The sequence below is a fragment of the Aedes aegypti genome, chromosome 2, assembly GCF_002204515.2.
Source record: "Aedes aegypti strain LVP_AGWG chromosome 2, AaegL5.0 Primary Assembly, whole genome shotgun sequence".
NCBI classification, from domain to species: Eukaryota; Metazoa; Arthropoda; class Insecta; order Diptera; family Culicidae; genus Aedes; species Aedes aegypti.
In genome coordinates, this window is record NC_035108.1 from 329,159,399 (window position 1) to 329,184,743 (window position 25,345).

The 25,345-nt window shown below is 41.4% G+C and overlaps 1 protein-coding gene across 1 annotated transcript; it reads right to left on the reverse strand.

Annotated features, from left to right (window-relative positions):
* Window positions 1-16,880: 16,880 nt before the first annotated feature.
* Window positions 16,881-22,520, reverse strand: LOC5570638 (septin-interacting protein 1). Its single transcript, XM_001659187.2, has 2 exons — window positions 20,468-22,520; window positions 16,881-17,544 (listed from the first exon to the last, which is right to left on the reverse strand). The coding sequence occupies exons 1-2, from the start codon at window positions 22,332-22,334 to the stop codon at window positions 16,955-16,957; spliced, it is 2,457 nt and encodes an 818-aa protein (XP_001659237.1). The 5' UTR covers window positions 22,335-22,520; the 3' UTR covers window positions 16,881-16,954.
* Between the last annotated feature and the right edge of the window lie 2,825 nt (window positions 22,521-25,345).

Sequence of the window (25,345 nt, forward strand, 5' to 3'; positions counted from 1 at the left end):
TCGACTATGTCCATAGTAGCATCCACTACAAAGCATTGTATTTCGATCCGTGATACCCACCGTACAACACAGTGTGGTCAAAAGTATGATGCTAAACTTCTCAAATCAAGAATGTTTCTAGTCAAAAATACTACAACTGTGGTTAAATCAACAGAAGAAATTTTCTTGTGTAGTGATTTTGACTATGTTTTGGTAGAGTTAACAGATTAATGTAGTCGGTTGAAAATCGTTGGTGCAGTTCTTAATTTTACCATGTATTCAATAGTTTCTACAATAAAATTCATTTCAGTGAAGGATTTGCACATTTGCAAGTGAAACTTACACAGCGTAAACAAATACACATTGAACAAATTACACCCAAAATTTCAATTGAAAATACTCAAAGAATCTCACGCGTTTGTAAGGAAATTTACTGCCACGCAAAGAAAGATCATTTCAAATAATTAATATGAGTCGGCAGACGTAATTTTGGTTGCAACATTATATAAAGGAGAATAATTGCTTGGCTCATTGTTGTTCATTCGTTCGAAGAGGCCTTCCTTAGCCGAATAGTTAGAGTCCGCGGCTTCAAAGCAAAGCTATGCTGAAGGTGTCTGGGTTCGATTCCCGCTCGGTCCTGAATCTTTTCGTAATGGAAATTTCCTTGACTTCCCGTGGCATGGAGTATAATCGTACCTGCCACACGATATACGAATGCGAAAATGGCAACTTTGACAAAGAAAGCTCTCAGTTAATAACTGTGGAAGTGCTCATAAGAACACTAAGCTGAGAAGCAGGCTCTGTTCCAGTGAGGACGTTAATGCCAAGAAGAAGATCATAAACTCTTAACGATTATTTTATTCCGTATTTTAGGATATCGCAAAATATCAAATGCCGCTAGTTAAGCTCATCCAAAAATTCTCTCATATGTTTTATAGTATGTACACTACAATAGTAGATGTATTTATACGATACAAATCTAAGAATTTTAGAAACGTTTTAAAAGTCCAGTCCTGATACCCTCCGGTATTGTGGGTCTTTTCGGGATGCACGGAGTTTTATCAAAGGTTTTTTTAAGTAGTTAGGACTAATAAGTCATAAAATTATTTTAATGAAAAGGTAGTAACAGCAATAGTAAGTGTTTGGTTGCTTTTATGAATCTGAAGTTAACATCCATAAGTATGATCTGAATAAACAACATTATCGAAAAACAACTTCTAAACAAATTTGATTTTGAGTAAACTGAATTATTACAAGTTGAACAGGTTACAACATTATTGCCCCCTGTGATTGTCATGACAATTTTTCTTAAGATTGTATCACAATACACGAAAGTTGGGACAAACGATTGTCAGCGCGCTTATTATGTTGTTTGTTTTGCGTCTGTTTCAATGACAATTTCATTCACTGGACTGAACACATTATTTGAGGTTGAGCTGAGTCATCGGTACTTTCCAATTCGGGAGATAGCTAGACAACTATTGATTCCATTATGAGAGTGTTTAATCACGGAACTGGAAACTAGGTTACCGAACTCAAATCGCAATGTCACTTTTTCATAGGTACAACTAGGTAGTTCCCATTGGTAATAACATGTCATAAGTAGCAATCACTATTGGGGGTGTGTTTCATCTGCGAGATAAGCCACACCATCTATAAATAAACCTACAAATCCTACGTCCGTAATACCCTAATATAGCAAGCATATTAAACTGATGAACGACTTTCACCGACTGAAACAACGGCAAATAGGTTGATAACGAATCATGATGATGTATTTTCCGCTGTTACTCTCGTGACCGTAAAAGAACGCTTATTTCACACATTGTTTCTAGCTTGTGTACTATCTCTCCTGCGAAGATTACCTCTGTGTCAGAAAGGTCACAACAGCTGACGAGCTACTGAGAACTAGCAACGATAGACTGAAGCCTGTCAACGATAACATGTGGACACCAAGCATTGCCTCGAACCATCATTTGTCTTCAGTGTTCTACATGAAGCGAGTTCCCATCAAAACTTATCGAACATTAGTATAAAACGGATAAATTCGGGTTTTTGTCCTTTTTGACCAGCTTTTAACGTGCACTGCATTTTGTCAGTGCAACAAAACCACAAAATATGACGTCAATTAATCCCATGTACGATGATAAGAAGATAATAAGGTAAGAAAAGTAGGAATAAAATTCCCACGATGCTTATCAACAGTATTGAATGGCGCTCGTTACAATACCGGGAGATTAAAAATGATGCTACTTCATTAGCAAGAAGGTTTGCACCAGAGTCGATGAATGGAGAGTTGCGCGAAGAGTGAAACCAAATCTACCTATCGAACTGTCAAACCGTCTACCTATCGAGCAGACCAGCAAAACAGATAGGGGCTATTTTTGAAGACGAAGAAGAACAACCATTCAAAGAAGTCTCTTCGCGCAACTCTCCATTCATAGACTCTGGTTTGCACAACAAAAGCAAGAACCGCGTCCAAAACATGTTTACCACACATACATTTCACAAACAACTTTCACATTTTACATTTATAAGGTTTAATCACCGCATGACTTTATTATAATGAAAATTTATTGGCTTTTTTCCGGTAAATACAATACTTATACTCAGAGTGAAAGGGATTAAACCTTATAAATGTAGAATATAATTGGCAAAGTAAATCTAACTTCAGTTCGAATGATCACTTGAGCAAATTAGGGGTATGCGATATTAAACACGAAAAAAATCCAATAAGTAACGTCAATTTCGTATCAATCTCCGAAAATATGCCAACGATCGATAGAACTGTTACATACGCCGAACAATATAGTTAACAGGTCGAGGCGACAAATTTTTGCCTATCTAGTGTTAGTAGTGACCAACACTACAACATCTAGCCGTTCGAGACCAGGACGTTAGGCAACGATTTTTCGATTCGATTGTGTTGTTCACACATATGGCCCTCTGTTAAAACAAATTTTCTACTTCTATTCATTTCTCTCGTCGCTCGCTTGCGATTCTATCCATCTTGTCATTTCATTACTTTCGTTACTCCCTTTCCCTCTGAGTATAGGTATTGTATTCACCGAAAAAAGCCAATAAATTTTCATAATAACTTTCACATTTGTCTGAATTATCTGATGCAATTCAGAATGTTATGAGAATAAATGCACTGCGCAGGGTATAGTGGATTCGAATCCCACCATTCGAGAATCGGTTCGACTTTTGTACTTTCCACACGGTATGTACCCAAATAGTTCTTTATTTTTCTTTCATCAAGCAAATACTGTAGCCTATACCAGCACCCAACCATCTACGATGCCGCATAGTCAACCAGCGTATCAGTTGATTCTTTCGTGAAAAATCCTGGGCACCCCGGGCACTCCAACCCGGGTGGTAAGTCCCACCCCGTCATGAGCACAATACATTCCGAGCGCCCCTTTCCGGACCCTATCGTTGATCAACTGCCACCTTTAGAGCCTCCCGGGCCATCCTTTTCGGGCGTCCGATCCCAGAGTAGTTATGCCTCATCTGGACACGTCGGGAACTCCAACCCCAGTGGATCGTCCACAAAGCTCCTCAAGAATACGAATCCTGATGTCATCGAAACCATAGCGCAACATACCATTCCTTCCACTCCAACGACATGGCCGCCCAGGTCACTTTTAATGGATGACCAGCCTCGGAGCTTCAGTGCGATGTATTCTGAGAACCCTGAGGCTTAACCCCGGCGCCATTGCAGTGGAACCACCACCGCCTGTTTTATCGCCACCATCATCAGGCACCCCCGGGTCATTTTCTTTGGATAACCAGCCCCTTTTCTCCGAAAAGAAATCAACTCCGATGGAACCACTGCCGATCTCACATTAGCTGTACGCACTATTTCACCGCTTCTGGGTGACCACCACCGATACCTTGACACCTCATCGTTTGAGTGCCCCGGGCACTTGTACCTAGGAAGCAAGGATTATTCCGGGTTCCCTTCATATAGTTTCGATGAAGTTCCCCTAGCAAATGCAATCCCGCCTCGTTGTCAAGATCTCCGGAGTATCCCTCTGGTGGGGCCTCGCTGAATCGTTCCACTGCTATTACTCCTCCGAATTTTCCCAGAAATCACTCTGAGAACAGCAAACATACATCATCTTCATCAACCCACTCAAAAAACTCAACATCCGAGAACTGTGATTTCCGATCCCGGTTCCATACGCCAAATCTACCCGATCCCACCAAGCTCTGCCTCCAGTCGAACATTAACGGTTTCTACCACAATCTGAGCTTTAGACAAACGTCAGTTCTCCTTGGGTTATTGCTCTGCAGGAGGTGAATCGTACGTCAATTACCGCTATGAACCGCTCCCTCAGCGGAAAATACAGATGGACAATGAAGAAAACCAGGAATGTGCGGCACACAGTGGCCCTCGGCGTCTTGGAGATTTCAATGCGCACCATCAAATCTGGGGTGGCGATAGGACAGATCCACGCGGAACAGCTATCCTTAACGCCCTAGAAGATTCGGACATGGTATCCTTAAATGACGGTTCACCCACCTTCATCAATGGCAAGTCGCTTCAAAGCTTACAAGTTCCTATGGCAAATCTGCGCCGACTTGCATGGTAGTGATCATTATCCGATTCAGATTTCTGCAGCGGTCACGTCCCCGCCAATCACCAGACGCCCCAGGTGGTGTTACGACCGGGCAAATCTACCAATCAAACATCAATCATCTTCTCGAATTAGAATAACCTGCTTCTTTAACCAGCTTTTCCAATGTTATTACAAAGGCAGCTGCCTCAGCCATCCCCAAAAGCAGCAGCAGACCAGGAAGGAAAGCTCTTTGCTGGTGGTCTGATGACACCCGCTCCATTGTCAAAGCACGCCGGAAAGCCCTGCGCACTTAAAGGCTTCCCAACGACCATCCGGAGAAAGAAGATAAACTCAGGATTTACCGAGCCGTCAACATAAAATGCCGTTCCGCCATAAGGACTGCCAAGCGGTTATCATGGAAAGAATTTCTTGTTTCCATGAATTTTTCCCAAACCCCGGCAGATTTATGGGGGAAGATTAACGCCCTAAGTGGTAAAAGGAAAATCACGCTGATTTCCCTGGACATCCAAGCGTCAACGATCACCGAGCCTTCTGCGGTTGCCGAAGCCCTGGGAAATTACTTTGGTAGTCTAGTCAGCATCGATGCATACGATCCAGTTTTCCGCCAAATAATCGCTAACAACCAATCTAGTTTATTCAATTTCGTGATTCCGGATGACCATAGCACCTCTCAGTTGAATTGCTCCTTCTCCATGCGAGAGCTCAACTTTGCCCTCGGGTCTAGTACTGGAAAAATCCGCTGGTCCCGACGGTATTGGCTACCCCCTCATAAAAAACCTCCCTCTCGGAGGTAAAGTGAAACTGTTAGAGCTAATCAAAAGTATATGTCAGCAGCGCTCATTCTCGGATGAATGGAGAGAATGTCTCGTCATCCTTATTTCCAAAACCAACGTGGCCTCTCGGGACACATCTAAATATCGTCCCATATCTCTAACGTGTTGCCTCTCGAAGGTGGTCGAGAGAATGGTTAACCGACGATTAAAAGAGCAGCTCGAAGCGGATGGTCGCCTCGGACATCGCCAGCATGCCTTCAAGCCGGGATACGGCACAGCCTCTTACTTCGCCTCCCTTGGAGACCTCCTTCATGATGCGCGGACAAAAGGATAGCATGCAGACCTCGTTTCACTGGACTTTTCCAAGGCGTTTAATAGAACATGGACGCCTTTGGTACTAAAACAACTGACGGAATGGGGTTTCTCCGGGAACCTGATCGGCTTCCTTGAAAACTTTCTTCTGCATCGATCTTTTCGGGTTGCAGTAGGGAACCACAGCTTAAGCGCCTTCACCGAGGAAACTGGGGTCCCACAAGGTTCGGTAATCGCGGTTACGCTGTTCCTGGTAGCGATAAACGGAATGTTTGAAAACTTGCCGCCAGACATTTACAATTTGCATATGCTGACGACATCTTGCTGGTAGTTATTGGCCATACTCCTAGGCGCACTAGAGTCAAAGCGCAAGCAGCAGTAACGGCAGTACACAAATGGGCTTCTTCTGTTGGTTTTTCCCTCCGTCCGCGTCCGCGGCCACGTTTGTAACTCGCGACACAAACTAGTGAGTCCAGGAATCAAAATTGACGGGCAACTCAATACAAACAGGAAAACTGTCAGGACTTTAGGAATTTTTATTGACCGTAACCTGCTGTTTAAGGTGAAGATGAATCGAAGCCAAAGTTAAAATTTTCAAGAGCACGGATTTGGAGAACCAAACATCCGTTTGAGCTGAAAACCTAATCGATTGGTCACCACCAGCTAGCGACCAATCGATTAAGTTTTCAGCTTAATCGGATGTTTGGTTCTCTAGATCCGTGCTCTTGAAAATTTCAGGTTTGGCTTCGATTCATCTTCACCTTAAGGAGCATTTCAATGCTGTCAAAACGAACTGTCGTTCATGTCTGAACATCATTAAATTGATATCCAAGCCGCATGGGTCCAACAATCGATCCACGCGTTTCAGGGTAGCACAAGCTGTCGTATCTATAGATAGCAGGCTACCCCCGCCGACGCAGCCTGTGCAGAAGCTGGTATCCTCGCATTCTGCAGCTACTTACGCTTCAAAAACAGCTGGAAACGATGGGGTCGCTCTCTTTGATCAAGCAGATCGTATCCTCCGTGAGGTCGCCAATTCCAGTCTTCCCCTTGTGGCTAGAGTACACTGGCATGGAGCGAGCAGGTATAGATTGCACTGTGTTGGGTTATGGCAATATAATTCGTCATCAAACGTCAACATCCCACCGCAAAATCGCTAGTGTTTGGAGGGGGTTTTAACCTCCAAATTGCCAAATACCCTCCAAATCATCACCTCCAAGTTAGTTCTAATACCCTAAGACAAGACGTGTCAGGTAATAGTGCAAAAATGAAACCAATTGCCTGTCAAAAAAGACCACTCCTCATTGGTCGTTTTGGCAAAGGCCTACTTTCACATAGTTGAGTTGAATTGCAACAGGGCACTTTGTTGCTAGCAAGGCCGTGTTGCTAGTTCATAAATTAGGGTTTCCATCAAAAGTTTGAAAATGTTGCATTAGATCTTTTTGTTTCAAATCTTTAAAAAATCGATGTCCAGTTTACCGCAAGTGCTCCTACAATGCTAAAATAAATAAAAAATAATAATTGAAAGCAAAATAATGGTATTTGTTTCAATTACCTCTAAAAATATCGCCGGTTTCAATAATAAACCTGATTTTTCTCAAAGCTAGCATCCTCTGTTGTATTGAATGAATGAAGCGTGCAAAAACTAACAAATTATTAGCCTTGATATTTAAATTTGTTCAGAAGATTTGCTTAAAAAGGGTACTGGTAGCACTGGCTTTTGCATCGTCAAAGTTATCGACTGAGAAACAACGGGGCAGCCTTAGTTGAGCTGTCATGTACTAGCTAATACCCTCCGTTATATGAAATATGTGAAATATGGTGGCGCGTCGATCGTAGCAAGTTTATCGTTAAACAGTCAATTGATCGCAGCAAGCGGTCTGGTATATTTAGCTGTGACACATTCTGTCACATTGTCAATGTTGGCATCTCTGAGTGAAGCACCAAAGTAATTTGCATACTAGATGCATATTCTTTCTGGCTTACTTGCGAACTGTCTCTGATCTATGGGTAAGTTAAGTGAGCATCACGTGAAGGATGATTCCTCCTCCAGCCAAATACTGAATCTCCACAGCAGCTTCCCCCTCTAATCATACGGTGAGGCCATAGTAACGCGTCTGCGTCCGCGAACGCGATGCGATCAAAGGATTTCCTGTTGTTGATATTCTGCTTTGCGGGCTCGCACACGCGGACGCGTCGCTCGACGCGTTTACTATGGCAGCGCCCATAGACGAGCAGATAAAAAAGTCCTTCCGTTGTGGCGATTACTCTACGGTGCTTAGAACGTCCGTACTGGAACTTCTGCGGACTAAATACCCGGAACACATACACCGTTACACAGACGGCTCTCTTTCGCAGCGTGGAGTAGGTATCGGCATCTCTGGCGCTAATCTGACACTCTGTCAAAGCCTTCCAACTGAGTGTTCGGTTTTCTCTGCCGAAGCAAAGGCCATCTTTTAAGCAGCCATCACACCAGCGAGTGCTGCAATCCTCATGTTCACCAATTCCGCAAGCGTTCTATCAGCCTTGCAGTCAGAACGGCCGTTTCACCCGTGGATACAGGGTATACGATCCCATACTCCAGAGCCAGTTTCTTTTACCTGGGTTCCTGGGCATTGCGGCATTGAAGGAAATGTGGCTGCGACCTTGTTAGCTGGTACGGGACACCAAATGTCTCGTTTTACCCTTTCCGTTCCACCCCTAGACGTAAAACGCTGGATCGCTAAATCCGTCAGAGACTATTGGGCCCAAGAGTGGCATCAAAATACTTCGGCTCAGCATCGGAAGGTAAAGGGAGATATTTCTAGTTGGGAAGAGCTATTCTCGCCCCGTGACCAGAACATAATTTCTCCGTTTTGCCTATAACTTTGATGGCAGATCCTTCCGGCAAGAGTGTGAGCAACTCAGCGGAACATGTAATCTGCCAGTGGCCTCTGTATGAACACTACACTGCCCATATTCGCATAACAGTCCCATGTTGACTTTTGACCAATTTGCGTTTTTTGCATAAATCAACTTAACATCGTTAGACGCTCAAGAAAAAATGATAAAATAGTAGTATTTGTTCCTGACTTGTACAAAAACAAACCCCAATGGTGTTGTCCCATATTGCAAATAATCGCATAACAGTCACATTGTTAGTGATTCACTGAATATAAACGAAATGATACGGGATATTTTTTTTTTTCAAATGCCATATGATTACGGAGGCCCAGATAGCCGTAGCGGTAAACGCGCAGCTATTCAGCAAGACCAAGCTAAGGGTCATGGGTTCGAATCCCACCGGTCGAGGATCTTTTCGGGTTGGAATCGTTCTCGACTTCCTAAGGCATAGAGTATCTTCGTACCTGCCACACGATATACGCATGCAAAAATGGTCATTGGCATAGTAAGCTCTCAGTTAATAACTGTGGAAGTGCTCATAAGAACACTAAGCTGAGAAGCAGGCTCTGTCCCAGTGGGGACGTAACGCCAGAAAGAAGAAGAAGAAGATGATTACGATAATAAGATAATGCGACAATGCGTTGTTTCAGATATATTTATGAAATTCATGAGTGTTTATTTTTAATTATAATAACAGCATGTTCGATAATATGAAACAAAAAATAATTAAAGATTAATCACTTCCCGTCTGCTTCGAAGAATTTTTATGTTTCCTGGCGTTCTGGAATATCGATCCAAAACTTCTTTTGGTGTTCTTCGATGACTGGTAAAATTACCCTGAGAAGCGCTTGCTTGCGGGTGGGGCATATTCCACCAGGAACTTTTCGACGCGATAGGATGCTTTCCAACTCAAAACTATCATCGGTTACCGTCTTCATCTGCTTCTTGGAAAAAATACAGCAAGATGTCGACTCGACATCATCATCCAATGAGCCACTGTAGCTCATCTCGTAGCTGCCTTTTTTTAATTTGATCTTCCTTATATTTTCAATATACGGTCGAGGCTTACACTGGTTCAATAGGTATTGAGACACCGTCATTCTCAACTCGAAGAAATCAGTAGCTGCCATGTCCATCGCAACAACATTCTTCTTCGCTTTCTGGACTACGTCTTTGAATTCTGGAAACGTCGAGGCTGGCGATCCATGGCGCATACCTTTTTCTACGGCAGCGTGAAAGCTGTCAGCTGCTATAAAGGTATGGCCGGATTCGAAATATTTGAGGATTATTTCGTTTGATTTTACTTTTTCGGAATTCAACAACAACGTCAAATAGAGGAATAAGTTCCAGTTCTTATTCTGACTGGAACAGTTGTCCAGCCAGAAAGTGATTTTTTCGAATTCTTGGCACCACAATACAACTTTGCCGAAACAGCTCGCAATATCGCCCGCAGATCTCCCTGAAGTTGATTCGTTCCATACACATGCAACGACCGGATATGTTTTAGCATATTCACCAACAGGTGCGAAAGTCTCATTAAAGGCTAACACACGTTGAGTGAACACAATTGATTTTAAGCCTTCAAGACGTGGTAGCTGGATAACCTGTAAAACGATGAAGAACCGAATAGTTTGATGTAATTTATTTATAGACAGTTATTCAAAGAAATTTACCTTTTGCAGGTCCACTGAAAACACTATTTCTTTTGCCCGGATTTGATCCCCATCATTTTGGTAATCAGCTCGAGAAAGATTTTTCAACCCGGAATGTTCTACATGCGACTTACAAGTAGAACACACTGTAACGAAACGATCCTCTTCCTTGTGCCCTGATGAGTTTTGGTGTAGCGTTGCAGTAACACAAACCTCGCATTGTTCATGACCGAGTTTTACAAGTGAAATGTTCATCTTCGAGATCATACTGCAATAAAACTGGTAGCTGACTCGTAATGCGGGACTGGCTGAATCTTGGTATGCTTGATGCATTGAAGCCTCCGTCAAATCGGATGGAAGGTAAAATCTATGCGGCGCGTGTTCCCGACGATAATGCGAGACAGACGGATTGTAAGACAAAATGTGGGTCTTAACGGCTTCACGTTTTGCTTTGCTTCTCTCGTATTTCCCTCGTTTGGTCGGATTTGGGTTTCCATCGAAATCATGTTCCAGGCATCGATAAATGATGTTTCTAAAAGATAAATAAGAGAATAATTATTCGTTTTAAAATATGCCATTTAAAGTGAACTTTCCCGCAGTTTTCTCCGTATCCAATGACAGCCAAAAAAAACTTTCGACAGACTTTCAATTTTTCACCATTTATCAAACTGAGGTTGAAAGTATATGAAAAGTTTTTCTTAGGATGATTTGCTACGGTCCGGTTCGTGCGTCTGGTTTGCACTGAGCTGCGGTGCACATTTTCCCGAATGAAATTGCATTGCTCATTGGGTTCTAGCTTCCAGAAACGGCTGTGGATATTTACGCGTTCGTCTTTGGAAAAAAATCTGGTCACACTTTTTCTTGCATCCGCATTTTACAATGCGCAACTTGTGGCTGAGCCGTGCCGTTTTGTGCGCTTTTCTTTTAATTTTTGCCGTTTTGTTTGTTTCCGCTTCCTTTTTTCTAATTGAAAAAAGCTTCCATCGGATCCCCGATCTTCCTCATCGCTGCTTGATAGAGCGTCACGTTCTGTCCCGGATTCCATCTCCGCGCTATCCGATGGATGATTTTCCGGATGTCTCAGATTGATAGCGGAAAGCGCATTCCACATCGCGGTGTGTTTTGAATTATTGGCCGGAAATTGGTCATCACTATCACCAAATCTGATGAATTCTTCATCGGAGGATTCACCCTCACTTTCACTTCCGTATACTTGTAATAATTTTAACGCGGACATTGTATAATTACTGAATTTCACAGCCTGAAAACAGCGAACAGCGAACTAAGCAACCGGTAGCCAAACAGTAGCTGTCAAACAAGACGATGATCACAATGGGACTGATATGCAATTATATTGGCATATTATATTGTATATCTTCGCATGTCAGTCTCACTTTACTATTTGTACATTTTTAAACAGAGTTCCAGTTTTATTCAATAAAAAATTCTCAGGGTAGTTCGTGCACTCAACAAACAGTGATTATTTAAAAATATAACACATTTTAATTCAAGTGGAGACACGAGATGAAGCAAAGTTGTTTGTACATTTAAATCGTCATTTTCTCAGTTTGCCATTTTCCAACATGGGACTGTTGTGCAAAGAGGGGCAGTTACAGAAGTACGAATAACATTCCCGGAAGCATCCGCGATGCCCTCGCAAATGGCCCCGCATCATTGGTGGCCCTGATTTGCTTCCTATAGGAAGCTAGACTCTACTCCCGCACGTGACGACTCTACAACCTGATCCCAAGTCAATCCACGTCAGGATTGGACGACCGGTGGGCTCCCTGAAGACCTCTCCTTCGGGGGTAAGTCCCATCCAACTAACGTAACTCCTAACGCAACCGCACCATCATTTCAATGAACCTGCAAGAATATACACACCGCCACGACCGGTGGGCTCCCCTAAAGATTCCGTTTTCGGGGCTAAGACCTGTTCAACAACAAAGTCATCAATCGCAACCACGCCAACGATCTTATCTCTTTTTCTCGGTCATCGGCCCAGCAAAGACGCACGTAGCCCTTTTTTGAAGTTGTGTTTATCGTCCTACGTTAAAAACCCACAATGGTGAGACTCCATGGTTGGGCTCAAAGGCTGGCCCATCTGACCATCTTTCTTTACTCTTTTTTCGTCCCATCTGGCATTCCCAGTCAGGTGAAGAACTAGTCATATGTCAATGTGCTAAAATTCACCTTAATAAAGAAACAAAAAAAAAAGTTCTTTACCCTATACAAAAAAAAAATACAACGTTTCAATTTAGTAGCTCGCATTTATTTAATGAAGGAAATGACCGATAATCTACCTTAATAACAGAATCTTATATCTATCTTAATGACTAATCAGTTTTAAATGCAGTTCTGGATTGTCTTTCCCGTCAGGGAATTAATACTGTCACGCGACAAATCGTTCTGGCTTCCACCCGCTTAGGGCTGCACAAACTTGAAGTACATTTTGGGTTTCGGCGCCGGCGTCACCGTGGTGAAGAATTTGCAAAACGTGCATGGTCTGCGTTTGTTGACCGAAAAGGTGCTTCGGTCTCTGCTACCTTCCGGTAGCGTGGGTACCTCCTTCATTATAGCCGGACTGTCACGCTTCCTTGGGTATTTGTCGTCGCTGGGCAAGACCGAGATGATCCGTGTTCCTTGGGCAGGTGATTCATTGCTATCGGAAGGCCTCCGAATAACGACTGCTCCTTCGCCAAAGGCCACAATTGTGCACACGATCAGGACGAATGCTAACGATAGCTTACTCATGGTTGCAAAGTTAGGGACTCTTCTGAACTAGATTGGGAGCACTTTCTCTCAGGAAGTTCTGTTGCGAATTGATGCTTGTTGGGGATGTGCATGGTCCTTTATATATTTGAAAAAGGAGATTCGCATTGACGTAAGCATCGCAAGTTGTTTGTCAGCGATGCTCATTGCATCAGAAAATATTGATCGGCACGGAGAAAGTCCGATGTGTGCAAAACATGTTTTTAATGAGGCAGTATTCTTGAAAGTCTTTCTTCTCAATAACAAATCGGTAATTTTGTAACACTCCATATGGTCGGGATTCAATATCAGCTCCCTTTACGCATAAGATAGTTAAACGTGAACCCTATATACATGTTTTACTTGAAGTTTGCAGTGTTGCAGTACGTTCCTATATTTATCAACCATTGTGACCTTTCTGACATCGAGGCACTCTTCGCAGGAGATTCGACGAGCTGGGAACTATGTGCAAAATAAGCACATTTTTACGGTCACGAGATTACACGCCTTCTTTTTCCATAGGCAAATTGATATGGGAAAGTACAACCTCATGCTTCAACTTTATCAATGATGATGTTGGTCACGTAGAAGATTTTTTTTTTTAATTTCTTTATTAGTATCATTCCAAACATTACATTCATTTCTTATATCTAGGTGTTCTGTGTTATTAGACAACACTATCATCCTAATTTGGTAAAACAAATCTAAAATTTTATTAACATTTTGTTAATAACATATTACATTTCATTTGCCGTAGCAGTTCAGATTTTTTACAGGTGAGTTGATTTCACCTGCTTATAAGAGAAAAAAAACGCTTTGATTATACTTAACCTAACTTAACCTAAACATATAACGCATTAATCGTGGCAATAGAAGATTGTAACGATTTTTGCCTGAAATTATTGATTATTTTATTTGACATTTGTTCCAATGTTTCAACATTGGATATTCTATGTAACTCATTGGTACTATACCAGGGAGGAAGCCTCAGAATCATTTTCAAAATTTTATTTTGAATTCTCTGCAGAGCTTTCTTCCTGGTATTACAACAGCTAGTCCATATTGGTACAGCATACAACATGGCTGGCCTGAAAATTTGTTTGAATATCAAAAGCTTGTTCTTAAGACAAAGTTTTGATTTTCTATTAATAAGGGGATAGAGACATTTTACATATTTGTTACATTTGGCTTGAATGCCCTCAATGTGATTTTTGAAAGTTAAATTCTTATCTAGCATGAGCCCTAGATACTTAACTTCATCTGACCAATTTATTGGAACCCCTCTCATCGTGACAACATGTCTTCTTGAAGGTTTCAAATTAAGAGCTTTTGGTTTATGTGGGAATATTATTAGTTGAGTTTTGGAAGCATTAGGAGAAATCTTCCATTTTTGCAAAATATCCAAACTTTTTTGCAATCGACTACAGGTGACACGCAGGCTTCGTCCTTTGGCGGAGAGGCCTGTGTCATCCGCAAACAAAGATTTTTGACATCCCTGAGGTAACTCAGGTAAGTCAGATGTGAAAATATTGTATAATATTAATCCCAAAATGCTGCCTTGAGGAACACCAGCTCTTACAGGAAGTCTTTCAGATCTGGAGTTCTGATAATTAACCTGAAGTGTACGATTTGACAGATAACTTTGAATTATTCTAACAATGTATATTGGAAAATTTTTTTCAATTTTACAATCAAACCTTCATGCCAAACACTGTCGAATGCTTTTTCTATGTCTAGAAGAGCAAGACCAGTAGAGTAGCCTTCAGATTTGTTGGAACGGATCAAATTTGTTACACGTAAAAGTTGATGAGTAGTCGAATGTCCATGGCGGAATCCGAACTGTTCATTGGCAAAAATTGAATTTTCGTTGATGTGGGCCATCATTCTGTTCAAAATAACCTTTTCAAAAAGTTTACTGATGGAGGAAAGCAAACTGATTGGACGATAGCTAGAAGCTTCTGCAGGATTTTTGTCTGGTTTTAAAATTGGAACAACCTTAGCATTTTTCCATTTGTCAGGAAAATATGCTAATTGAAAACATTTGTTAAATATATCAACTAAAAATGATTAGCTACTTTATGGAAGTTTCTTGATGAGGATGTAGAAAATTCCATCATCGCTAGGAGCTTTCATATTTTTGAATTTTTTAATAATAGTTCTCACTTCTTCCATTCAGTCTCCCAGGCATTTTCGAAAACGTTCTCTTGATTGAGAATATTTTCGAACTCCTGAGTAACTTCATTTTCAATTGGACTAGTAAGTCCTAAATTAAAATTGTGCGCACTTTCAAACTGCATAGCAAGTTTTTGAGCTTTTTCGCAATTAGTTAGTAATAATTTGTTTTTCTCTTTCAATGCCGGTATTGGCTTCTGAGGTTTTTTCAAGATTTTAGATAATTTCCAAAAGGGCTTAGAGCCTGAGAAGTCTGAGAAGAAGTTCACTATCTTTAAGAGCTTCCGGCAAATCGCGACAGTCTCCTTTCTTTGCGATTTGGAAGGAAACCTTGATTCCCCTAATGGAGTTCAAGATCTCCTGCCTAAATCCCCCAAATTCGGAACAACTGACCACGATAGGCGGAACTCTTTGCTTCCTCACTTGAATCAAAGAGCCTGGGCTAGAGGCTGCTTCGATTTGGTGTTCGGAAAATTTGTCTAGAGCATCGAACTGATTGCTCATTTCGATACAATTATTCATTTCACCCTTGGAAGAAAATTTTAAAACCCACTTTTTTGGAAGGAAGTATTGAATTCAGAGATTCACCCTTCCTTTTGTTAGTTGTTGATACCATGTTTAGTTAATAAACGAAAGAAGACGTGACCTTCGAGAGGTTTTTTCCCAAGACGGTGTCCAAGAAGGATTACCACCGCTAGCTTTCGCCAATGGGTCCAACGAAAAATCGAAGGCACGGGTCCAAACAAGGATCGTAAAGGGATCAATAGTAGAAAAAATAGTACTGAAAAGTACTGTTTAAGTAGCACTGAAAAGTACCGTTTTTAATTTTAGCACTGAAAAGTACTGTTTGTGTAGCACTGAAAAGTACTGTTTTATTGCTTTAGGTAGTTTTTAAGAAAACTTTCAAGAGCAGAGAGAATTCGTGTACGCACAGCACGAAGGTACGATGCGCACTGTCACGTAGAAGATGTTATTCAACTGAACTCTACCATATGTAACATTCATAGTGTGTAAGCAGGCTAAGTTTAGGCTTTGCTGATCTATATCGTGGGACGTCTTTTTCAGGAATTATTAAGTAGAAATTCATCCAGATATGCTGTTCTACAAGTTAATAATTCAATTTATGCTGCACAATTTTCTAAACAATTCTTCTGGGAAGCTCAACGCATAGTCGTCGTTCCGCGAACAGAAATGTGTAAAAGACAAGGATAAAAGCACCTCGAAGTACGGGCGTGAAGTTACGAACACCTGAATGGCGCGGACGATTGGCCGAAATTCAAATACTTCTAACTTTTTGGAAAACAGAATTACATGCATCCAGAAGCATTCGACGGCAAATATGGTCTAGTTTCAGAACACTAAATTTTTTTACACGTTTTTTTTGTACGTTTTATTTTTACACGGCTTTTTCTATACGCCTTTCGCAATTTACACAGTACTCTTTTTGCACGGAATTCGGATTTAACACGGTTTTTTTCTTATTTACACGGATATCAAAATTAACACGGTTTGTTTTCACACGGATTCCGAAATTAGCACTGTTTTTTCTGCGCGGCACGGGGGACCGTGTAAAAAAGACCTTAGTGCAATTTGCTGGCTATGCATTTTGGCTAAAAATTGTGACGTACTGGAACATTTCTGAGAACAGCATCAGATACAGCAACCACAAATCTACAAGAGACACATAATTTGATCTTTGAGACACGCAAAAATGTAATTTTTGTTACGCTGTGTTATCATTGGAATGGAAGTGGTACTGAACTACGTGTAAATTCAATTTGAAACCCTATTTCTTGTTTTTTTTTATTTACTTCCAAAAGTTTTTTCTATGATTACTCACCGCATCTTATCCGCTGATGGCCCGTTCGATCAGTGCCGAAAGCGAAATCGGAGTCCAATTGACCCCTCCGTCCAAGCTGACAATACAAACCGATCGATCAATGTAGCAAAACAGTTTCCCCACTCGGTAGACCTGTTTGCCCATCTCCCGTCTGCCGGGCATGGGCGCAAAGATGATTCCTCGTTCGGCACATTTCTGCGACACCAGCTCTTTGAATTCCAACGTGGGCGACACATCCACGTGGACATCGAGCAGCGAGGGAGGTTTTGGTGGCGGTGGAATGGTATCCATCGGTTCCACTGTGGCCGAAGTCGAGGACGATGACGACGAAGATCCCGTGGTGATGCCGATGGAGCGTTGCATTAGTTCCAATGCTTTACGGAAACTTTCCTTGATGTTCGGCTGTCGGATGATGTCCTCGGTAAACTGCGACTTCCAGCCTTGGTACCAACGTGTGACCTGGTCGAAGTTGGGTGATTGGTTCAACCACAGCACCAAGGTTTGGATCCACTTCGGGAAGAAGAATTTGTCCAGAATGGAAGCCATCTGGATTGTGGAGATGAGTTCGCTCCATTCCCAGACTTGGTTGAAGATTTCTGAAAGAGATAATGAATTGATAATGTATTTGCTAATTTGCTAGGGGTAGGTGGGCAAAATAAGCACTAGCGTGGCTCACAACGATCAAATTACAGAAATCTTAAGTTACACTCTCCAAATGCAAGCATTTGGGTCACCAGAAGTTAAGAGGAAAAATAAGTTGAAAATTTGAGCGGAATCCATAAGGAGAGAAGGGAAGGGGATTCTAAACAAGCTTGACATTTTTAGTATGAAGAAAATCGAACGTATATGGATAAGTGCAAAATCCTGGAGGATCCAAAGACAAATTTCTGAGAAAGACCATAGAAGATATCCAGGAGCGGTATCTGAAGGGGAAGAATTACTGGTGAAATCTAAACAGATATATTGAAGGAATTGTGGAATTACTGACTGCATTCCTGGAGCACTCCCTGGTGCTATTCCTGGAGCAATGCCTGGTGGAATTCCCTAAAGGATCCATGGAAAAAATCCCGTTTGGATTCCTGGTTGAAATCCTGAGGAATCTAGATAAGAATAAAAAAAATCACTGACGGATTTTCTGAAACAATCCCAGGTAAAATTACCGGACCAATCCTTGGCAGAATTTTTTTAATTAAACCTTGGCGAATTTCCTGGAAAATTTCATATGGCATCTCTGGTGGAATTTTTAGAGGACTACATGGTTGAATTTCTGCAGGAATATCTGGTGGACCTTCAGGAGGAATCCCTGGTACAATTGATAGTGAAATCCTTATGACATCCACATCCACATTGTGGATTGCTATCGAATTCCTGGAAGAATACCTTGTGGGATTCCTGGAGAAATCTCTGGCAAATTTCATGGAAGAATTCTTGAAGAAATTACTGGCGGAAGTTCTCAAGAAATTTTTGGAAGAATCCATGATGAAATTGCTTGGAAAATTTCTGTTGCAGTTCTTCAGGTTATTGGTGGAATAACTGAAGTTACCACTGGTGGGTTTGGCAAAAAACCATGGTTCGTACAAATTTCAGTGGAATTGTATGACGAGATTTATTGCGAATCTTTACTTAAATCCGCAGACTATCCAACAAGTTGCGCGCCGGTGGCCCATGCGCTGAGTTGTGCGCCAGCCAAGAAGTAAATAAAGAAAGGTCAAAATATCTCGCCGAGGAAGTGAATCACTTTTAGGGCTCGAGTCCTAAACTGGAGAGTGAGCATAATTGTTTAATCGATAAAAAAAAACGTATGGAGTAAAATTGTTCGTACCTTCTTGTTTTCAACTTGTAAGCGATTTAAATCGTTTTAATGACCCACAACTAAGCGCATAACCGATCGGCGCGCAACTTATTTATATGGTCTGCGGTTTTGAGAAAAGATTCGCAAAGTGCCCAACTAGTACCAGACCGTGGCGCGTAACACACGAAGTATAGAGGAAGTGATCGAAATGCTAAAAATTCTCGAGAAGCTCAATAAATCCCAGTCGGAATTACAGGTGCAACTCTGGGAGATATCCCCGGGGTAATTCTTGGACGAGTCTCCGGAGGTATTCCTGGAAGGGTTTCTGGAAAATATTTTAATTTCGTTCTTTACGAAATCCTTGAAATAAATACTGGGATCCATGTAGAAGTTCTCAAAAATTTATTTTATTAATTGTCGAAATGATCTTAGAGAAATTCTATGAGAAAAACATTAGGTAGCTTATGGAGAAATTCCTGAGAGAATCCTTGGAAAAATTCCAGAGAATTCTTGGAGAAACCCCTGGAAGAGTCTCTGGAGGGATCCTTGAAAAAAAATTCTGGAAAATGTCAAGGTGAAATCTATGCAGGAATTACTGAAATACCTGCCGGAGTTTTCGAAAAAAATCTCTTAATTATTTAGCGATGGAATTTCCCTAGAGCAATTCCTTGAAAAAAAAATCTGAAGATGTTTAAGGGATTCTGAGGAGGAATCCATGAAAAAATGCTGGACCCCAGGGAGTTCTTTTGGGATTTCTTAGAAGAATCCCTGGAGAAATTTCTAGACATCCGTCCAGGTGAAATCTCTGAAGAAATTACTGAAATGTCTATAGGAGTTACTGAAGGAAATCTGTGTAGGAATCTTTTTAAGATTTTTATGAGAAATCTTTGGAAGAATTACTGGAGGTTTCTTTAGAGGAATTTCTGGAACATATCTGAAATACATATTAGAAAAATCTTTTAATGAAATCCTAGGAGAAAGTACTGTAATCTCTGGAGGTTTCGAAAATATCTCTGAAGTATGAAATGTTACTAGAGAAAATCTTTTAGACATTCCTGAGGGAATTCTTAGACAAATTCCTGGAGAAATCCTTTTGGAAAGTTCTTAAGAACAATTGCATAATAGAGAAACTGCAGATGAAATTCAAGGAGGGATCCTTGGAGGAACTCTGAAGGAATTCTTTGAGAAATTTCTGGCGGAGTCTTTGGAACAACCCGTTGAGAAATTTCTGAATTATGTCTATGTGGAATTTTTAACAGAATCACTGGAAACCTTGGAAGAGTTTTCGAAACAATCTCTGAATTATTTCGTGGCGAAATTTCCCTAGAGTAATTCCTTGAGAAATACCTGAAGGATTTTCTTGTGGAATACAATGGAGGTATCCCTGGAGACATTTGCATGAGGAATTCCTGGTCGAAACCTTGGTGAATTAAACATTCTCTGGAGGAATTCAGGGTGAGTTAAATTATCTCCTAACGAATTCTTTGAAGAAAACCTTGAAGGAATTACTGAAATACCCGGAGAAATTCTCGAAAATATCTCTTATATCCTGGCGAAATGATCTTAGAAAAATCCTCGAGATATCTTTGAAGTGGATTTTGAAGAAATTCCCGAGGGAATCCTTGGAAAAAAATCCAGGAAAAATACCTGCAAAATCATCTTTTTACCAAAATAAAAATGTTTAAGTAGCCCTCGTTTACCGCTATTCTACCAAACTTGCAACTTACCCAAATCCTGCTGCAGCGGATTGATTACCAATTCCGTCAACCTTAGCTCCAGTTTGGGAATAATGTTCTTCGTGAGGAACACCTGCAAATCTTCATCGGCCATTACACCCTTCCAGGGGGTGATCATAGCCCTGGCCGAACGATCCTCCGGATTCCATGCCTTCAAAGCCTTGCTCAGCTTCTCTCGAATCGTGGGGTAAATGCTGGCCTCCATCTTTGTGCCAAGGATTCCTGCCCATGGTTGAATCCATATGTGTATCGGAATAGTATCCGTCAGAGGGTCCCATTCAGCGACAGCGGTACTCAACTTGTTCATTATAATTTGTTCCAGGACGTTATCCAGGATCCACGAAGGGAGAAGCGGTGCCCATGCGTCCAGCAAAGCGATCATCGGTTGATGAAGTCGAGGATCCCAAGTCGTAGCGGCGGAACGTATGCTGGGAATCACGCCGGTCCAAACCAAACCAGAGTAGGGATCCAGAAGATTACGTTTCTCCGTGTCCGATGATCCCAAAATTGATCGCCAACGTTTGAACAGGTCTAGGTGAAGTGTCGGGTCGACAAATGGGTTCCATTCTTTGAGACGAGCAGCGATTAGAGGGGCAACGACTCCTGGAGCTAGATCAGCCAGTCCGAATTCCTTGTACTCTGAAGGGAAATCGCCTTGCATGCGGATAAAAATCCTTTCGCACTCTTCCAGTGAAACTGATCCATTTTCGGGTTCGACCAAAGCTTTTACTAAATCCAAAGCTCCTTCCAAAGTGTGAATGTAGTCCTCTTCTAGCTGCGTGATTCTGATTAGATTTTCTTTTTCAATTTCGAGTTGCTCCTCTCGATCTTTCGCTTCGCATTTTTGCTTATCAATGGCTATAATATCCTGTTCGCAATATTCAACGATCAGATTCAAATTGTGCATCAACTCTGGTAGTGCGAAGTTTGTCGTTTCTTTTGTAGCTTTAGCATCGTACAAATCTTCGTCTGCTACTTTGGCCTGCCCCAGAGCATGATAACCACTCAAAACCCTACTTTCCGGCCCGGTCATATCAATGACCTTTACATTGCTAAGCTTCGAATTCTTATCGAAAGGAGTGTACGTCCTTTTGCCCTTCTCGATAACGTCTTCCACACTCTTATAAAAGTATCTCCCCTTATGCTTATCCTTTCTCCACTGCTGTTCCACGTCCTTATCCTTGATCTCCTTGGTATCCTCTTTGTCTTTCTTCTGCTTTTGATCCATAACCACCGTCTTCTTCTCCGGCCCGTAAGCGCCAATAGCTCCGCGACCCTTCCTCAAGTGGGCCTCAATTGGGGCAGATATACCTTGCAAATCCTTACCCAATCCTTTACCGGGCTGGTAACCCATCTGCAAAAGCAACTTCGCTCCGATTCCTTTCGTATGCTGTTCCCATCCGCCAACGCCTTTCCCAATCGAAGGACCACCGCTTTTAGCCGGGTACTTCCGAAATCCTGCCATCGAACGAAAGTCATTCGCCTTCGGGACCACTTCCGATTCCGACTCGGAGCTAGTTCCGCTTCTTGCCCCTCCGAATCTCGGTCGATCATCCTCCTCCTCATCCTCTTCCCCATCGCTTTCCTTTTTCTCCTCCGGTTTTTTCTTCCCGGCCTGCTGAATTCCACCCGCCACGAACCCAATCGGGGCCGTATAATCCTTCGTCTTCTTACCCATCCGGCCTCGACGGCGCCGCGAAGAACCTTCATTCGCTTCTTCATTCTCGGAATCCTCATCCGCCCATATACCGTAAATTTGCTGGTGCTTCGTTGGACGCCGATTGCGACGCTGCGGGTTGAACTCGTTGTCCAGATCGAAGTCGGTGATCTCGAAACGTTCGTACTCTTCGTCGGCCATTGTCACACTTGAAAATTGCTTGATTTATCGGAAAATTTACACTTTTAAGCAAAATTTCTTGCGATTAGAATCGATTGAAAACTGCGCTCTGTCGTTTCGTGCGTTGACATCGAAAACAACATCAAACTTTGCCAGAGATGTCAAAAAATCGAGCAGTTTTAAAGGATGGTGGGTTTGAAATATTTCTCGCAGCATTGGGCGATTCCCCATTAAACATTTGACAGTTCAATAGCCGACCAAATTGGTTGAAAAATCGGTCGATTGTTGCACCGACGCTTAAGCCAAGTACGGACCTGAAACGTAAATCACTCAAGTAAAATTTCTCTTTTTTACCAAAGTAATTTTGACAGCTGATTCAGTGTGAGCGAAATGTCACTTTTACTTGCGAAATAATTGAGCGGCACATTTTTCCGTTCGGAAAAGTGACAGCTCCATTTGATTTGTACGGCAGGCGTTACCGACGTTACGAAATCAGCTCTACTTCTCAGCTGCGTACAGCTAAAGTAATTTCAGTAGCGGAATCATTCCTTGACCGTTTCTTGTCCTATCCTTTTGCAAAGTACTTATGATCAGCGTACCGGCCATTATGGAAGATTAACACAGGGATCAACCGAATATCACCCGATTTAATAGGGTGGGCCGACGCAATCCTACTAAATAGGTGGATAAATCGGTATTTTAAGTAAAATCCAAGCAAGTTGACCTACTAAACATCAGATTTCCTCGGTCACCCGATTTAATCTAACGATTAGTCAGTTGATCGCTGTGTTAAACTTCCATAAGCGTCGGTGCAACAATCGACCGATTTTTCAACCAATTTAGTCGGCTGTTGAACTGTCAAATGTTTAATGGGGTTGCTTCTGTTTGTGCACTGAAAAACCAAGTCTCGAAAACTTATTCAAACAGACTCGGCAGAAAAGTAAACAAACTTATTTTATCAATCCTACGTGTTTCGCAGACGAAATGCTACACGTTCCGCTTTAAACCAACGTGATTTTTCACGTTGTCAGGTCAGACAAAACGTGTCAGGTCAAAGTACAAAAATGAAACCAATTACCTATCAAAAAAGACCACTTCTCATCGGTCGTTTTGGCAAAGGCCTACACTCAGAAACACCCCGCATAAACTGGAACCGTACTGGCACCATTCGCCAAACTATCCACAACAACTAAAAACAATATCTAACCAGTTTCCTATAACATCCAAATTAACAATAAACCAACAGTACCGCAGACGATTTTCACAGTTTGGTTAATATAGAATGGGCAAATAACAGTGTGGGAATGGGTGGTTAAGTTATGTAACCATTCAAAAATGACAATTTTTTCGAACAAAATTTGACGTGGATAGTTTGTCGAAAGGTGGGTATACCATCCATTTTTTTTGCCAAATTCATTGTTAGACAAACAGTTCGAATACAGTTAAACAAGGTCCGTCGCACTCGGGCTCAGATTGGGTAACACTTCTAGTACTGCATTTGGTCCCTCGGTAGTGCAAAAGGTACCCAAGTTTGACAGATCGCAGTACACTTTGAACGATATTCTAGATTACCTTATGAGCCATAAAATTTTGGGCAACTACAAGGGACATCAGGGTCTTTAATTTGTCTTTGGTTAAACCATATTTATGTGTAATTATCAGCTTTTGGTGCTTTATAATATTTTAACCGTACACATTCAATCTCAGTTTGGCTGTTCAGTATTTTTTTTACGGTTTTAGAACCGTAAATTAGGAAAATTACCGAATTTTCAGCTTTTCTGCTTTCAATCACTGATATTCAGCAATATTTTTTTCCATTTTGTCCATTTTGGTAATTGTCGTTACTGATAGTCGGCTATTTTGAAGCTTTACGGTATAGCACCCAGTAAAATCATAAAGTCAGTAAAATGCTAGAACCGACTTTCAGTATCGATAAATTGCTTGCTGAGTTTTTCGGTAAAATAAAAAGAAATCAAATCCGCATGTGGGTGATTGTCAAATAATAACTCTAGCATCAGAAATAATTGCAAAATCGATGAGCTCGAGCTTTACAAAAGAAATTGTATCAATCGCGGATTTTCCCTGTGCCTTCTCTACTTTGCATGGTAAGTAATCGAATGGTAATTGATTATTATTGGATATATTTCGATTATCCAAGCCAAATTCAGGCAATGAAACTACGGTACAACCTTATTGGGGTTGGGGCAAGGGGTGGATCACTCTTGATGCATTCGATGCATCGGAAAAATTATCTGCATTTAAATGCATTTTTTTTTTTCGTACGAAGCTCATGGCTTACTTTAGATCGTATCTCTAGCGAAAACAAAATATGTCAAATTTGATGATGTATTGAGAAATTGAAAATCCAAAAAATAGATAGTTCGATACAATTCGATGTGATTCTTGTCACGGATTTCCGGAAATTGAAGGGTAATCACTATTCTAATGAGAGCAATAATCCAAAACGTTTTTTTTTTCAGCTTCTGAACATAACTATTGAGGTAGATAAAACATATTCAAAAACGTTGTCTATTTTGCTGAAGTTATTTTTAAATTCATGCTCGGATATTACGACCCATAGAATGCTTCGATAAAGTGACCATAGTCGTTAAGGGTCAAGAATGAATAACGGCATCCGCTTACCGCGACGACTGATTTCCGGAACATCCTGTTTTCACTAGCCAGAAGAAATTATGTAAGGAATATTCTCAGGATTCAATCTCCGTAGATGCCAACAGTTCCGTTGCAGTTTCGGAGGAGCAACATCCTATTGCTGTTAGCTGACAAAACCTTAGAGAAAAATACAAGCATTCTTTGGAACTGAAAGACCATATATCTTAGCTTCAGTGCAACTTCCGCGCGAGAAGACGAAATACAAAATGAATGGAAAGAAGGGACTGTGGATACTGGTTCTTCATACCCCCAAAGCAAACAAAAATTTTAAACCGGCATCCCAAATATATGAATAAAATAATCGTGTACTATTGATTTACTGTATAGTTAAGGGGACAGGATCCGTCATTGATTTCGGA